Source organism: Trichosurus vulpecula, chromosome 2 (assembly GCF_011100635.1).
Source record: "Trichosurus vulpecula isolate mTriVul1 chromosome 2, mTriVul1.pri, whole genome shotgun sequence".
Lineage (NCBI taxonomy): Eukaryota > Metazoa > Chordata > Mammalia > Diprotodontia > Phalangeridae > Trichosurus > Trichosurus vulpecula.
In genome coordinates this window covers 413,205,706-413,221,719 of record NC_050574.1, presented here as the reverse complement: position 1 = coordinate 413,221,719, position 16,014 = coordinate 413,205,706, and the positions used below count along the sequence as shown (strand labels likewise).

General features: G+C 37.3%; 1 protein-coding gene across 2 annotated transcripts in view; it reads right to left on the bottom strand.

Moving 5' to 3' along the window:
* Positions 1-16,014, bottom strand: part of WWC3 (WWC family member 3) — a 208,767-nt gene that overhangs the window by 106,128 nt on the left and 86,625 nt on the right. For both annotated transcript variants that reach the window (XM_036744885.1, XM_036744886.1), the window contains one exon: positions 7,465-7,668. In XM_036744885.1, coding sequence (XP_036600780.1) covers positions 7,465-7,668 — 204 coding nt within the window. The remainder of the gene's footprint in view (positions 1-7,464; positions 7,669-16,014) is intronic.

Below are 16,014 nucleotides of genomic sequence, written 5' to 3'. Positions count from 1 at the left end.
CCTATGAATAACTCAGGCAAGGCAATATTCAAAATAGAGATAATACCTAAAAATTTAGTTAGAATGTGAACCTCACCAGGCCTAAATTTCATTTTCCTGTAAATCACATGATTTTGGGGAAATCAGATGGTATTCCCCTCTCTCCCTCCCCTCACCTATTTCCCCCTATAAGGTAATCCTGTAGCTTTATTCCTGGTTAGATTGTGAGGCTACTTGTCTCCTGCCAATGGGAATGGGGGGGAGGGGTCCAGCCTCTGGGGGTGGGATTTCTTAGGATTGTTTCTACAAGGGTATATATTTCCCCTGCTTGCCGTCTCCCCGTCGCCTCCCTCATCACTGCTAGTCTGCCCTGGTAGTGAGAGAGATGCCCAATTCTTGCGAGACTTGATCGAATAAAGCTTCTGTTTTTCCTAACTTGAAAAACCTCTTTTTTTTTTTTACTTGAGTCAGTGGTCTTCTGACCCACACAGTGTGATCACGGGCAAAGGATTGAACCTCTCTCAGCGTCATTTTCTACAGTCTTCTTATCTGTAAAGCAACCCTCCAATCCATCACCTCCTTTCATACCACAACCACCCTCATTCAGGCCTTTATTACCTCTCCCCATGACCATCAAAATAGCCTCTTAATTGTTCCTGAATACCAGTAAGGATAGTTTAGTGAGCTGATCTAAGTGAGCGTAGGGGTTTGTGGTGATGATGACCAGGTCTTTGGATGGTGGCTCTCCAGGCAAGATACTTCGAGACCTACCTAATGGGTGTTTCCCTATTTTCATTCTCTCCCCTCTACTAGATATCATCCACAGAATTGCCAAATTGATATTTCTAAAGAGCAAGTCAGTCACCTGCTTTAAAATCTTCAGTGGCTCCTCACTGCCTTCAGAGTAAAATACAAATTCCTCTGGTCGATATTCAAGGTTCTTAGCGAGGTGAATCTAATTTTAAGGACAATTACACATTACATAGACTAGATACCATGACTGGACATGCTCTTTCTTCTTACCTCTACCTTGTGGAATCCCTGGTTTCCTTCCTGCAATAGACCTTTCTTGATTCTCTAACTGTTGGTGCCCCACCTCCAAATCACTGTATATTTACTCTGTATGTATACTGATTTACTTATCCATGAACATGTTAACTTCTCCTAGTAGAATGTAAGCTTTTTTTTTTTAAGAACTCCATTTCCTTTTTTTTCTTTAATTTATTTAATATATTTAGTTTTCAGCACTGATTTTCACAAGAGTTTGAATTACAAATTTTCTCCCCATTTCTACCCTCCCGCCCACTCCAAGATGGCGTATATTCTGGTTGCCCCGTTCCCCAGTCAGCCCTTCCATCTGTCACCCCACTCCCCTCCCATCCCCCTTTCCCTTCTTCTCTTGTAGTGCAAGCTAAATTTCTATGCCCCATTACCTATGTATCTTATTTCCTACTTGCATGCAAAAACATTTTTTTTTGTTTCTTGAACATCTGTTTTTAAAACTTTGAGTTCCAAATTCTCTCCCCTCTTCCCTTCCCACACACCCTCCCTAAGAAGGCAAGCAATTCAACATAGGCCACATGTGTGTCATTATGTAAAACCCTTCCACAATACTCATGTTGTGAAAGATTAACTATGTTTTGCTCCTTCCTAACCTATCCTCCTTTATTGAATTTTCTCCCTTGACCCTGTCCCCCTTCTAAAGTGTTTGTTTTTGATTACCTCCTCCCCCTGTCTGCCTTCCCTTCTATCGTCCCCCCTTCTTTATCTTCTTCCTCCTTCTTTCCTGTGGGGTAAGATACCCAATTGAGTGTGTATGGTATTCCCTCCTCAGGTCAAATCTGATGAGAGCAAGATTCACTCATTCTTCCTCACCTGCCCCCTCTTCCCTTCCTACAGAATCGCTTTTTCTTGCCACTTTTATGCGAGATAATTTACCCCATTCCATCTCTCCCTTTCTCCCTCTCTCAATATATTCTGCTCTTATCCCTTAATTTTTTTTTTAGATATCATCTCTTCGTATTCAACTCACCCTGTGCCCTCTGTCTATATATATATATATATATATATATTTACACACACACACACACACACATATATATACACACATATACATATACACCTACACATATACATGCATAGACACACACATACGTATATATATACGTACACATATACATATGCATATTCCTTTCAGCTACTATGATACTGAGGTCTCATGAATCATACACATCATCTTTCCATGTAGGAATGTAAACAAAACAGTTCAACTTTACTAAGTCCTTTATGATTTCTCTTTCTTGTTTACCTTTTCATGCTTCTCTTGATTCTTGTGTTTGAAAGTCAAATTTTCTATTCAGCTCTGGTCTTTTCACTGAGAAAGGTTGAAAGTCCTCTATGTTATTGAAAATCCATATTTTGCCTTGGAGGATGATACTCAGTTTTGCTGGGTAGGTGATTCTTGGTTTTAATCCTAGCTCCACTGACTTCCGGAATATCATATTCCAAGCCCTTCAGTCCCTTAATGTGGAAGCTGCTAGATTCTGTGTTATCCTGATTGTTTTTCCTTAATACTCAAATTGTTTCTTTCTGGCTGCTTGCAGTATTTTCTCCTTGACCTGGGAGCTCTAGAATTTGGCGACAATATTCCTAGGAGTTTTCTTTTTGGGATCTTTTTGAGGAGGCCATCTGTGGATTCTTTCAATTCCTATTTTACCCTCTTGCTCTAGAATATCAGGGCAGTTCTCCTTGATAATTTCTTGAAAGATGATATCTAGGCTCTTTTTTTGATCATGGCTTTCAGGTAGTTCAATAATTTTTAAATTATCTCTCCTGGATCTATTTTCCAGGTCAGTGGTTTTTCTAATGAGATATTTCACATTGTCTTCCACTTTTTCATTCCTTTGGTTCTGTTTTATAATATCTTGATTTCTCATCCCACCAAAAATGGGCTCCTTAGCACTTAGTCAACAAGTGCCCTTGACTAGTTTGGCTTTTTCCCCTGAACTGAATGCTGTTTGTATGTTGGACTGGAGTAAGCTTGTCGGCCCCTTCACCTTGCTTCCCTTGCTTAAGCTGATGGAAAGAACCTGTGCTTTCCCAGTCAACCCCTTCACCTTGCTTAAGCTGATGGAAAGAACCTGTGCTTTCCTGGTCAACCCCTTCACCTTGCTTAAGCAGATTGAAAGAACCTGTGCTTTCCCCGGCGTACCTTACACCCCCGCAGAAGCCGGATGGTTAAAAGCAGCTCCCGTTGGAGCCAGAGGCTGCTAGAGCTACAGCCACAGCCACAGCCACAGCCACAGCCACAGCTGAAGCAGGAGCTGCCAGTGGCAGGGCTGACCTACGGGAGGAAGCTGAACAAGGACTTCAGGCCAGTGGGTAATCTTTTTACCATAGAGGGGGAAGCATGATTTTGCTTTACGCAATCATGCTTCTCTGTAGCCTCCTGGTTACTCTTTCAAGGCGTACTTATTGGGCCTGGAAGCTTTTGATCAATATATCAAAATGGGGTTGCTGCTTCATGGGTTGGTTACTGTGGAGCCTAAATATATGTTTTGATTCTTCTGCCTTCTACTTTGAGAGTTTCTTATATCCGGCGGTTCCGAACCTTTCAGACATGTATATGATCCTCTTTGAGATTATAAACTCTGCCCTCCTAATACAGTCACTAGCTTCCACTTGCTCCAATCTCATTTTTAACGTTGTATCTTCTTCAGTGGTCTTTTGGACCTCCTTTTCCATTTGGCTAATTCTGCCTTTCAAGGCATTCTTCTCCTCATTGCCTTTTTGGAGCTCTTTTGCCATTTGAGTTAGTCTATTTTTTAAGGCATTGTTTTCTTCAATATTTTTTTCAGTATTTTTTTGGGTCTCCTTTAGCAAGTCATTGACTTGTTTTTCATGGTTTTCTCGCATCACTCTCATTTCTCTTCCCAATTTTTCCTCTACTTCTCTAACTTGCTTTTCCAAATCCTTTTTGAGCTCTTCCATGGCCTGAGACCAGTTCATGTTTTTCTTGGAGGCTTCTGATGTAGGCTCTTTGACTTTGTTGACTTCTTCTGGCTGTATGTTTTGGTCTTCTTTGTCACCAATGAAAGATTCCAAAGTCTGAGACTGAATCTGAGTGCGTTTTCGCTGCCTGGCCATGTTCCCAGCCAACTTACTTGACCCTGGAGTTTTTCAATGGGGTATGACTGCTTGTAGAGCAAAGAGTTCTTTGTTCCAAGCTTGAGGGGATGTGCTGTTGATTTCAGAGCTACTTCTATACAGCCAGCTCTGCCACACCAGTACTCCTCCTTCCCCAAGAACCGCCAACTTGGACCTGAGGCAAATCTTAAGCAGGCTCTGCACTCCTGCTCTGATCCACCACTTAATTCCTCCCACCAGGTGGGCCTGGGGCCAGAAGTAACTGCAGCTGTAGTTCTGTAGCTGCAACGCCTCCTCTGCCCCCGGGGCGGTGGCCGAACTGGGAACTCCTTCCCTCTGTCACTGCAGCTTTTCCCACTAACCTTCTCGGTTGTCTTTGGTGTCTGTGGGTTGAGAAGTCTGGCAACTGCCACAGCTCACTGATTCAGGGCGCTAGGGCCTGTACCGCCCGGCTCCTGGTCTGGTTGGTCCTGCCGCAATCCACGCTGAGCTCCACTCCACTCTGTGCACGCTAGACCTCATCCAGCAACCATCCAGGCTGTCCTGGGCTAGAGCTCTGCTTCCCTCTGTGATTCCATGGGTTCTGCAGCTCTAGAATTTGTTCAGAACCATTTTTTATAGGTTTTTGGAGGGACCTGGCAGGGAGCTCACGCAAGTCCCTGCTTTCTAGCCGCCATCTTGGCTCCGCCCCCCAGAATGTAAGCTTCTTAAGAATAAGGACTATCTTATATTTGAAGTTCCAATGCCCAGCACATATTAAACAATTACTAAATGCTTACTGACTGATTAATTGAAATAAGGATAATAATACTCCTCTAAACACTACTAAAAATACCAATGTCAGGGATGTTGTGAGGAAAGCAATTTTTGAAACTTAAAGCACTATAGTGATTTGAATTAGTACTACTGTTATAATTTCCTTTAGGGCAAGGGCTATGCTTAAATAATCTTTATATCTCCAAGGATCTACATAATACATTGAATATAGTATGTTTCAATAAAGGTTTGTTTAAGCAATCAGCCAACATAGAACCCTCCAGTATTCTTCAGTAATTCCTTAACTTGGCTGATTTTGTTCAATTTAATTATTCAATTCAATTAACACTTATGGAGCATCTTCTATGTGCAAGAAAGACATTATCATCTTCTTGTCAAGTCTTTCCATTTGCTGCTACAAAAGTATTTTTGGCAAAGTGATCTTGGTAGCATGTGAAAGGACCTGATTAAACTGGACTTTGTCATGCATAATGAAATGTATTCACTGAGTCTTAGCAGCAGACTCTCTCAAGGCTTCAGTAGCATTTCCTGAGATCTTGGATGCATGGAAAAGAACAAAATTTAGACTAAGCGTAAGTTTGAAACAGTGGCTCCTTTGTCTTCCAAGTTCAATGAAGAGAAAACAATCAGCTTCCTAAGACTGACACTGAGCTGATGTAGCCGATTTAGCTGATCCAAAATGGTGCCTATTATTAATTAATCCATGAAGAATAAGAAGATATATGGTCTACTTCAGGGGAACGAACCATAATGTTCTAACCATCCTCTATTTTCCCAAGGAAGAATAATGCTTCATGAAATAGGTCGTAGACCTATAATTCCCCTCACAGTGGGAAGATTGGAGCCATGGACTTCCCCATAGCATGCGTGGCAAACTCAGTCAAAGCAACAGTAACATAGTAGACCAAATGAAGCAAGTAACAGATATTGTAGGATGAAACTAGGTTAAGCTCCCTAAAATTTAAAGTTGTAATGATGGCCAAACAGGCAATATGGCACAGTGGCTTGATTGCCAAGCCTGGATGCACGAAGACATGGGTTTATATTTCATGCCAGACATTTACTAGCTTTGTGACTTTGCGTAAATAACTAAATTTCTGTGTGTTTCCCAGGCAATTCCCTAAGACTTTTCTATTGCATCATAGATGGGTTGCAATCTGCCATACTGGGAATTATCCTGATGCCAAAATTACAGATTTGGATATAACTGTGTTTTATCTGGCAAACTGGTAGCTAGCACCATAAACATGTTACTCTATGCCTCTGTTTTCCTGTTTTAGTGAAATAAAATATCCCAAATACGAGCTCCTCACATAGGTGGCACAGTGGACAGAGCACTAGACCTGGAATCAAGAAGGCCTGAGTTCAAGTCCTGCTTCAGACACTTATTATCTTTGTGGCCTCCCGGGGCAAGTCACTTAAAGCACCTAACTCCCAAGGGTGTTGTGAAGACAAAATGAGATTATATTTTTAAAGTGCATTGCGAAATATAAAGTGCTATATAAATGCTATTATTATTACACAGGCTTATTAGTCATCAGGATAATCTCAATCTTGTTACCGTGGTAGCATGAAATATTCAGTAGAGTCTTTCAAAGTTGTATACGGTAAAGTGACTACTTATTCTGTAGGAGGATTATTTTACTGAGACTGGCTTAAGGCACTGTGGATTTCACTGACCAAGTCCAAAATGCCTTTGTCTCTGAAAGTGGCATAATCAGATTTCTGGTCACAGTTTGAAAGTCTGCTAAATAAGCAATCAGACAGAGTAGTCTTAAGGTCTCTGAATAAACTAGAGCACTTTGCTTAAAGATTTATGGGTATACTCTTTCTCTGTCAGAGACAGAAAAAGATCCCCACATATTTGGGGTTATTGTACTCTTCTTCTTCAGACGACTATTAGAAGCAATGTGGCATGGTGCAAAGAGTACTGAAGCTGGAGGTAGAAAAGACGCACACTCAAAATCCTACTTCTGATACTAGCCGTGTGTCCACAAGCAAATCACTGCATTTCAATTTTTTCATCTATACAGTACCTACCTCAAAGGGCGATTATTATGAGCTTCTCATGATAAAATGTGTGCAAACCACTATATAAATTCTATTTGTTGCTATTATTACCCTATTCCCCAAAGCACATTCTAACTCTATCTGAAGTGTTGAAGGAAGATGCTTTGTACATATGAAGAATCCTATCTTTCTCTCAACCTCCAAGATTAACAAACTCCCTCCTCCCCCCAAAGTGGGGGGAGGGGGAGGTAAGCCCATAGAATTATATAACCATAGAAACTTAACTATGAAATACTCACTTTTGAGTACACAGGGCCCAGCTACTCAAGACAGATTGTTATCAACACCAATTATATAATGGTTTGGGTCTAATGCATAATGATAGATGAAAGAGCCATTCTGTTGCCTTTCAGGAATGAAATAAAAATCCTAGAGATTATCTAGCTCAAGTGGAACCTAAGTGCTTTAGCTTGGAACCCTCTTGGTCATGATTCGTTAGAGAGATAACCTTTAGAGAAAGGTGTTTCCCTGAGAGGGAATATGTAAACTCACAGCTAGCATAGGAGCGGCTGTCATCTTCACACATCTTGTGCAGCTGCTGGTATTCCTCTTGGGCTAGCTCAAAACGCTGCTGCTTAATTTGGTATATCTCTTTTTTGGCATTGAGAGCCTCCTGGGCTACAATCAGATATTCCTTCAACATCCGTTCCTGCTCTCTCCTCCATTGTTCTCTTGGATCCTCAATCTGGGTAAGTTCTGAAAGAGAAAGGACAATTAGTTACAGAACAGTAAGACCTTTCTGGATGATAATAAAGATGCAGTTAAGTAGCTACTGGAAACAAAGTTTTACCATGATATAAAATAATCACTGTGTTTAGATTCTCCACATAAAAAATCTAAAGCCTGGATGATTTCTCTATCATGTAACCTTAGCTAAGAATGCCATGGTTGGGGAATATTGCCAATTTAAATTCTATATGAAAACATGTTAAGTCCATGCAATCTATAAAAGGCCCATTATGGGGGTGGAAAGCCACATAAATGAAGCATTTTAAAAGAATCTTTTCTATTTCATTCAGTCATTTTTCTCACACATCATCTTTATTGTTGATGTCGCTTCCCTGAGTACCCACAGATGGCAATGACCCTTCCCAGAATTTCTGAGAAGACACTCTGTATTATCCATAAGACTTTATATTTTAATGAAGAGCTAACCAACAAATACCCACTATCAACTTCTATAAATGGGATCTTTTCCTTCTTTCATAGTCAGATTAACAGACCTTAATCTTCTTTCACAGCTGGATTTTGTTTGTTAATTATTAATATCAGATTACATTCTATCACTCCCTTCACTTCAATGAGAAAAGATTTAAGGAAGGAGCTCAAAGTAAGATTTCCATTCTTACTGCCAGAATCCTAGGTCATGCTATATTACTTCAGTAGTCTTCCTGACTCCAGGTTCTTCCTGTCCTAATCCATCCTACACTCCGTAGCCAGAGTAAACTTCTAAAAGCACCATTCTAATAAGATTTCTCCCCAGTTGAAAAATTTTTAATAGCTCCCTATTGCTTAGGACATAAATTTAAGCTCACAATTTTAAGCTGTTCATGATATAGTACTAACTTACCAACCCAGCTTTGTTTTTCACTATTGCCAAACAGGAACATAATTGCTCTTACCAAAACAGACTGTTTTGATATTCCTCAAGTAAGCACTATATTTCTCCACATCTGTCACTTACTGAACTCATCCCCTCTTCCTGGAATGTCCTTTTGTCACTGTCCTTACCTCTCAAAATCCTATTCATTCTACTCAAATGCTACCCTTGCCAAGATTCCTTCCCTGACATTATAAAATAATTATTACTATTTCCAATGAAATGACACAATTCCAAAGAACTGATGATGAAGAATATGCCCCAGCTCCTGAGAGGAGATGGAACAAAGGTACAGAATGAGATATAGTTTTGAACAAAGCCAAAGCAGAAAATTATTTTGCTTAAATTGTAGGAGAAAGAAACCACTCGATATTAGAATTCATGAAAGAATGGCTGAAAGTCTATCACAGTTAATGTGTAATCAAGATTTTGGAAGGTCTGATTTTAAAAGATTCATAGAAAGCATCACAGAGACAAAAACTCTGCAGAGGAAATCAGCCAAAAAGGATAAAAAATTCTCAAAAATGAAATTGTGAAGAAAGAAACAAGTGTAAAAGCAGAGAAAGGAGAAGTTTTACAAAGAGAACAATGTAAATGCTCAGGGAAAGAATTAGAATCAAGTTAGGCTTTTAAAAGATATGTGTAGAAGAGGAGATAATAAAGAGAACGTATACACATGAATGACATGGTCGTATAAGAAGAATTCCAGGATTCAGAGGCTTTATGGTAAAACAGACCTTTTTCATTTCAAGCACAGGTGTGATGGTCTATAAGGATGGAATAAGATACACACTGTCAGACATGGTCAATGTTCTGGTTTGACTTAACTTTTTTTTCTTTTTAAAAGAGGAGAGAAGTGGCAGGTATGTAAAAAATAATAAAACAAAGAAAAGAATAACATGAAAAGCACTCAAGTTCAGCATGAGCTGAAACTGGCATAGAGAGCTAAGAACAACAACAACAAAAGCTGTACTGGAGGAACAAAGGAGGATAAAAGAAGGAATTGGATCATTGCTTAAGATGGATAGGAGAGAAGGCAGAACTACTCAAATCTTATTTTACTTCTTTTAGTTATCAAGAAGGATTTTTGAATTTAGAAGAATAGCAGGGAGGAGGGGAGAGAATGCTTAATGAGTTGATACCCAAGAGAAGCAAGGATAGCACATATGAGTTAAATTCACCAGATCCTAACAAACAGCTTTCCAGGGTATTCAAAGAACTAACATATTTCCAGGTCAGGGGACCAACAAGATAGCAAATTAGACATTTTCCTCAGTCTCTACTCTCAAAAAACCCCTCAAATTCCCAAAAAACCAAAGAGGAATTGTGCAACAAATGAGGAGCAATTAAAACTGCAGTCACAAGACAAAAAAAGAGAAAGGCCTGACAAGATGAAATTCTTATGAATTAATAGAAAACAAGAATTCTTAACAGACTCACTTAGCACCTCTATTCCATCATCATCAACATACCAAGCAAGGGAAACAAAACCCTAAAAAGGGCTTACACCTGGGGACCATGTTGGGATCTCCTATATCAACAGAGATTTTACCAGTATACTTCACCCCTTACAAGCATCTTGATGCAGAGTGGTAGATATTAATTCTACCAGTCATATGTGGGAAAGGAAGAAGGAAAAAATGTTACATTCTGCCCTGAATGGTCCCCTACCACCAAGGCTGCAGAGACTCAGTCTGGAGCACACTTTTTTATCTCTCCCAATCCTGAAAATGGGGCAGATTCTGATTCAGACCAACCAGAAAAGGGAAGGGAACTAAAGTCTAGCTAGAGCCAATCCTGTCTGATGTGAGGCTACTCAAGTTGGGAAATAAGGTTGATGAATCCCAAATCCCTCAAAATAGGAAGATGCTGTGGCAGCTTTGTGGCACAAGCTTGGGAGTGTACCCACCAGCAAGAGAAAAGGAATAAGAAAATCAGTAGTGGGGAAATACAAGGAAAATGTGCTGAAACACCAAAGATTTTAATGGGAAGAAAACTCATTTAAAAACCCAGGCCATAGGCAGATAAATCAACAGAGAAGATCCTAAAAGAAAATCTTGGGAAAATAAGATAAGTATTAAACCCTCAAAAGACTACATACTACAGTACAAAGGAATATTAAGTATTACAACACAAAAAAAGTAAACCAATGCTTGATAAAACACAGAATTCTGAGGAATATCAAGGTGGCATGGGTCTACAACATATTCCAGAATGGTTCAGAAGAGAAATAAAATCCACAGGACAAGAAATTTGGAATGAATGTATACATATTTATCATTAGTGATAGCTTCAATATTGTAATGAAAACTCAATTATCAGAAAAAGATTGAATCCACTGTAGAGTTTCTCTCAAAAAAAAAAAAAGAAAAAAATGTTTAACTGATTTGGAATACAAAAATACTGAAGCAAAGGAAAATCTGGCAGAATAGAAACAAAAGACAATAATAATAAAAGAATAATGATCTATTTCCAAACCAAATCCATTGACCTTAAGGATGGAATGCACAGGGACAACTTAAGGGTTTCAGGTTTTTCAGAAGAAATTTAAAAAAAAATCAAATACAGTAATACAGAAACTAATGTAAGAAAACTCTCCAAAACTTTAGAATATAGAAAACACAGCAACAATCAAAAGAATCCAAAGATTATCTCGAGGACAAAAAGAAAATACCATATGCTTCAAATTCCATAACACCATGGTTAAATATCTAACGACAAACATCATATACTGCAAAGGACTAGGAGAAAAATCTCCAAATATAAAGAAATTAAATTTAAACAATACAATATTATTCTACATCCACTAGAAACCACAAAAAAGGAATGTAATAGTTGCTGAAAAGGAGCTAGATCTGCACACCCTGCAAACCTGAGCCTAATCATCAATGCAAAAATACAGGTGTGTAACAAGAAGGGCATTTGAGGTATTTTTGAAAACAAAACAAAACAGATGGGAACAAAATTTCAACAAGCTGTCACCCCAAACACCAGAAGCACAAGATAGTCAAATTACTAAGAACACATAATGAATAAATTGCCACGTGTTTAAAAGTCATTATTTTAAAAGGGAGAAACAAAGAGACTGATTTACCATTGGTGGGGGTGGGGAGGAAGGAGGGGGAAAGCAATATTTAGAGAGATATGCACTACAACAGTGAAAGGGGATATAGCTATGATGAAAATTGGGGATCTCATGAATGTTTAATTAAGAGAGGAGAGGGGAGTTGGTACAATGAGCAACTACCTTTTCTGCCAGAGATTTGGACCTACATGGACAACAACATTCCACACAAAAAGGAATATTCAAGTTCCTAGGGGCAACTGGCATCTAGAGATTGAAGAAGGGTGTGTGAACCCACAAGGACTAAGAGATAAAATAACATAGAAAATGGGAAGAAAAATAATGGGGAGAGTAAGGGATAGAATACACCCTCACACTATACTATTGCTTGCAAGAAACATCTTGCAGACAAGAAAAGAATCAAAATGAGAGGCTGAAACAAAATTGACTGCATCAGGGGAATTTAAAAAAAAAAAAACAACACTTGCAAACATGCTACCAAGCACAGGAAAAATCAAAATATTAACAAACAAGGAAAATACATTATATGTAAAGGAATCCATAGACAATGAGCCAATATCAATATTAAATATATATGCATCAAAAGGGATAGTATCTAAATTCATAAAGGAAAAATTAACTAACTTGCAAAAAGACACAGTAATGCAATGATAGCAGGGGGAACAATTTATTACATAAGGCACTTTCTGCTGCTGTTCTTTTGTCATGTTCAACTCTTCATGGCCCCATTTGGGGTTATCTTGGCAAAGATACTAGAGTGGTTTGTCATTTTGTTCTCCAGCTCGTTTTAAAGATGAGGAAATCGAGGCAGACAGAATTAAGTGCCTTGCCCACGGTCACATAGTTAGTAAGTGTCTGAGGCTAGAGTTCAAATCAGAAAGATGAATCTTCCTAGCTCCAGGCCTGGTGCTCTAGCCACTGTGCGAACTAGCTGCCCAGGATAATTTCAACCATGGAGTATTGCTTCTATCAGCATTACTTCCCTTTTGAATTAATATTTCTGAGAATGAGATGGAAAAGAAAAAAGTGATGAGAAAGAAGATAACATAGTAACATAATTATTCTTAGAAAAAGGCACAGAAAAAAAAAGTCCACCACACAAAAGAAGCTGGAGGAGAAAGATAGGAAAGGTATTTTGAACTCACTTAACTGAAGGGGGCAGGGAAGAGAGGAAGAACCACACAATTAAATTAAATAAAGAAAATGAAATTGACAGTATAACTAAAGCCTTGTTACTAGAGAAAGTGTTCACAAATGGGACAGGAGAAAGAATCTGTAGAAATAAGGTTACACTAAAGTAGTTTAAACAAAACTAATTGTAGAGACAAAGTATTGACTTAAAAGCGGAAGAAAATAAAAACAAAAATCTTTTTTTTAAATACACTAGGAAAACTAAAAATAAATCTTCTCACTTTCAATGTCAGTGAACTAAGCTATCCAATAATGTAGAAGAATGGATAAGAAAGTACACCCTCACACTCTCCTCCTTGCAAGAAACATCTTGCAGACAAGAACAGAATCAAAGTGAGAGGCTGAAACAAAATTGACTGCATCAGGAGAATTTTTTTTTTTAAAAATCAACACTTGCAAACATGTTACCAAGCACAGGAAAAATCAAAATATTAACAAACAAGGAAAATACATTATATTCAAAGGAATCATAGACAATATCAATATTAAATATATATGCATCAAAAAGGATAGTATCTAAATTCATAAAGGAAAAATTAACTAACTTGCAAAAAGACATAGTAATGCAATGATAGCAGGGGGAAGATGTAATGAGCATTTACTTATATGGTACCTACTAACTGCCAGGCACTGGCCTAAGCCCTTGTTACAAATACTATATCATTTGATCCTCTCAAAAACCCTGTGAGGTAGGTACTATTATTATCCCCAATTTACAACTGAGGAAACTAAGGCAAACAGAAGTTAAGAAACCTATTCGGGGTCACACAACCAGTAAGTCTCTTAGGCCAGATTTGAACTCTGGTCTTTTCCAAGCCCATCCACTATGTCACCAGCTGCCTCTGTAGGAGACTTTATCATTTTTCTCTCAGAACTGTATACATCTAACAGAAAGATAAACAAAAGGGAAAATATAGAATTCAACAAACTATTAGAGAGCTTGTAGCTACAAGATTTATGGTATTTTCCGAACAGGAATATCAAAGAATACACATTTTTCTACTCACCACATAGCACTTTTACAAAAATAGACCACGTGTTAGGGTGAAGAGAAGTAGAAAATAAATTTTAAACAGCAGAATTAGTAAGTACATTCTTTACAGAACATAACACAAAAGTAGTAATCAGTTCCAGGAGCACAAGCAAAAGACACAGACCTAAATGCAGACTTAATAAATGAAATCCTAAAACCTCTGAAAGGGCCAAAAGAACAAATCATAAGAAACAATTCAAAAGTATATGAAACATAATGAGATGACAAGACAACATACCAAAATTTCTGGGATGCAGATAAAGCAGTCCTCAGATGAAAAATTATATCCCTAAAAACATACATTAAGAAAATAGAAAAAGAGAGGATTAATGAACTGAATATGCATTTGAAAAATTTAGAAAGACAACAAATAAACCCCAAATAAGCACAAAAGAGGAAATCTTGAAAATTAGAGGAAAATAGATAAATTAAAAACCAATAAAAATTATAGAACTGATAAATAAAACTAAAAGATGACTAACAACATTGATAAAACTTTAGCCAACCTGGTAAAAAAGGAGCATCAAATTAATGAAATTAAAAAATTAAGTATAATCACAGCAAACCAGAAGAAATAAAAAGCATGATCAGAGCTACTACATATAAATAATTGTATACAGAGAAGCAGAATTTAAAAGAAATGATGAATTATCCACAAAAATATAAAATACTCTAAATAACAGAACACTAAAGAGAGATTCTAAACAAACGAATCTCAAAAAAGGAAACTGGGCTAGTTGTAAAAGAGGAGCTTCTAAGGAAAAGAGGAGCTTCTAAGAAAAATATCCCCCGTATAGATGAATCTATACTAGAATTCTATCAAATTTTTAAAGAACAATTAGTGCCTATACTAAACCAATTATAAAATTGAGAAAGAAAGCTTGTTTTATGTGATGAATATAGGCCTTGGGAAGGATGAGGAAAAGAAATAAAAACTATAGACATTATGTCATTAAGTATGCAATGGGCAAACATAAAAGGCTTTCCCAGTAACATTTAAAACTTTCCCAGTAAATAGAGAAGTAAAGCAAGGATGCCCTCTTTCTCTGCTATTATTTGATGTAGTTCTTGAAGCTCTAGCAGAACAATAAGACAACAGAAATGAAAAGCATAAAGACAGATAAAGGGGAGATAAAACCATTACTACTTGCTGATGCCATAATTATTTACTTAGAAAAGTCTAGGGATTATCAAAGAAACTAGTTAAAATTATTAGGAGGTTCACTAAAGTTACTACCTATAAATTTAAATCAACAATCAACAACATTCCTATATAGCAATTATGAAATCCAGGGACCAATAATAGAAAGAGGAGTCCTATTCAAAACAGCTACAAATTTCATGAAATATGTAGGAATTAATCTAATAACATACATTCAATGCCTGTATAGATAAAATTACCAAAAAAAAACTCCTTAAAGAAATAAAGAATAACTCAAATAACTGGAGGGATATTATTCACAGCTCACGGCTGGTTTAGGCCAATATAATATCAAAAGTATATTTGACAAAGCTAGACAAAACTTTTAAAAGTTTTCATTTGGAGGAACAAATCAAAAATGAAGGAATGAAGGGAGAATAGCACTACTAGATCTCAAGCTACATTATAAGCTATCAAATCTACTTGCTACCAGTTAAAAATAGAAAAGGAGATTAATGGAAAAGATGACATAAGAAAAACCTGAAATAATTGAGCACAATAATACAATGCTCAGCATATGCAAAAGACATAAATTATCTAAGGAAGAAAAAGTCTGCAGGGATTAGAGTTGTACTAAAATTTACACTATATGCTATTATAAATTCAAAACTGATTATTATTTGAGTGATAAAGACCAAAATGCTATGAGAAAATTAGAAAAAAAAACCACATCATATACTTTTCACAGTTATGGCTAGAGGGCAAATACTTAACCAAACAATGACAGAAGCAATTACAAAAGATAACAGCAATAACTTCAATTACACAAATTTGAAAAGCTTTTGCATGAACAAAATTAATGCTACTAAGATAAGAAATGAAGCAGTGAAGTGGGGAAAAATCCTTGTATAAAATATCTCTGATAAATGTTTTTCAGACTATATAAACAACTAATATAAATGTGTGAAGCCAAAAGCTATTTCCTAATAGAT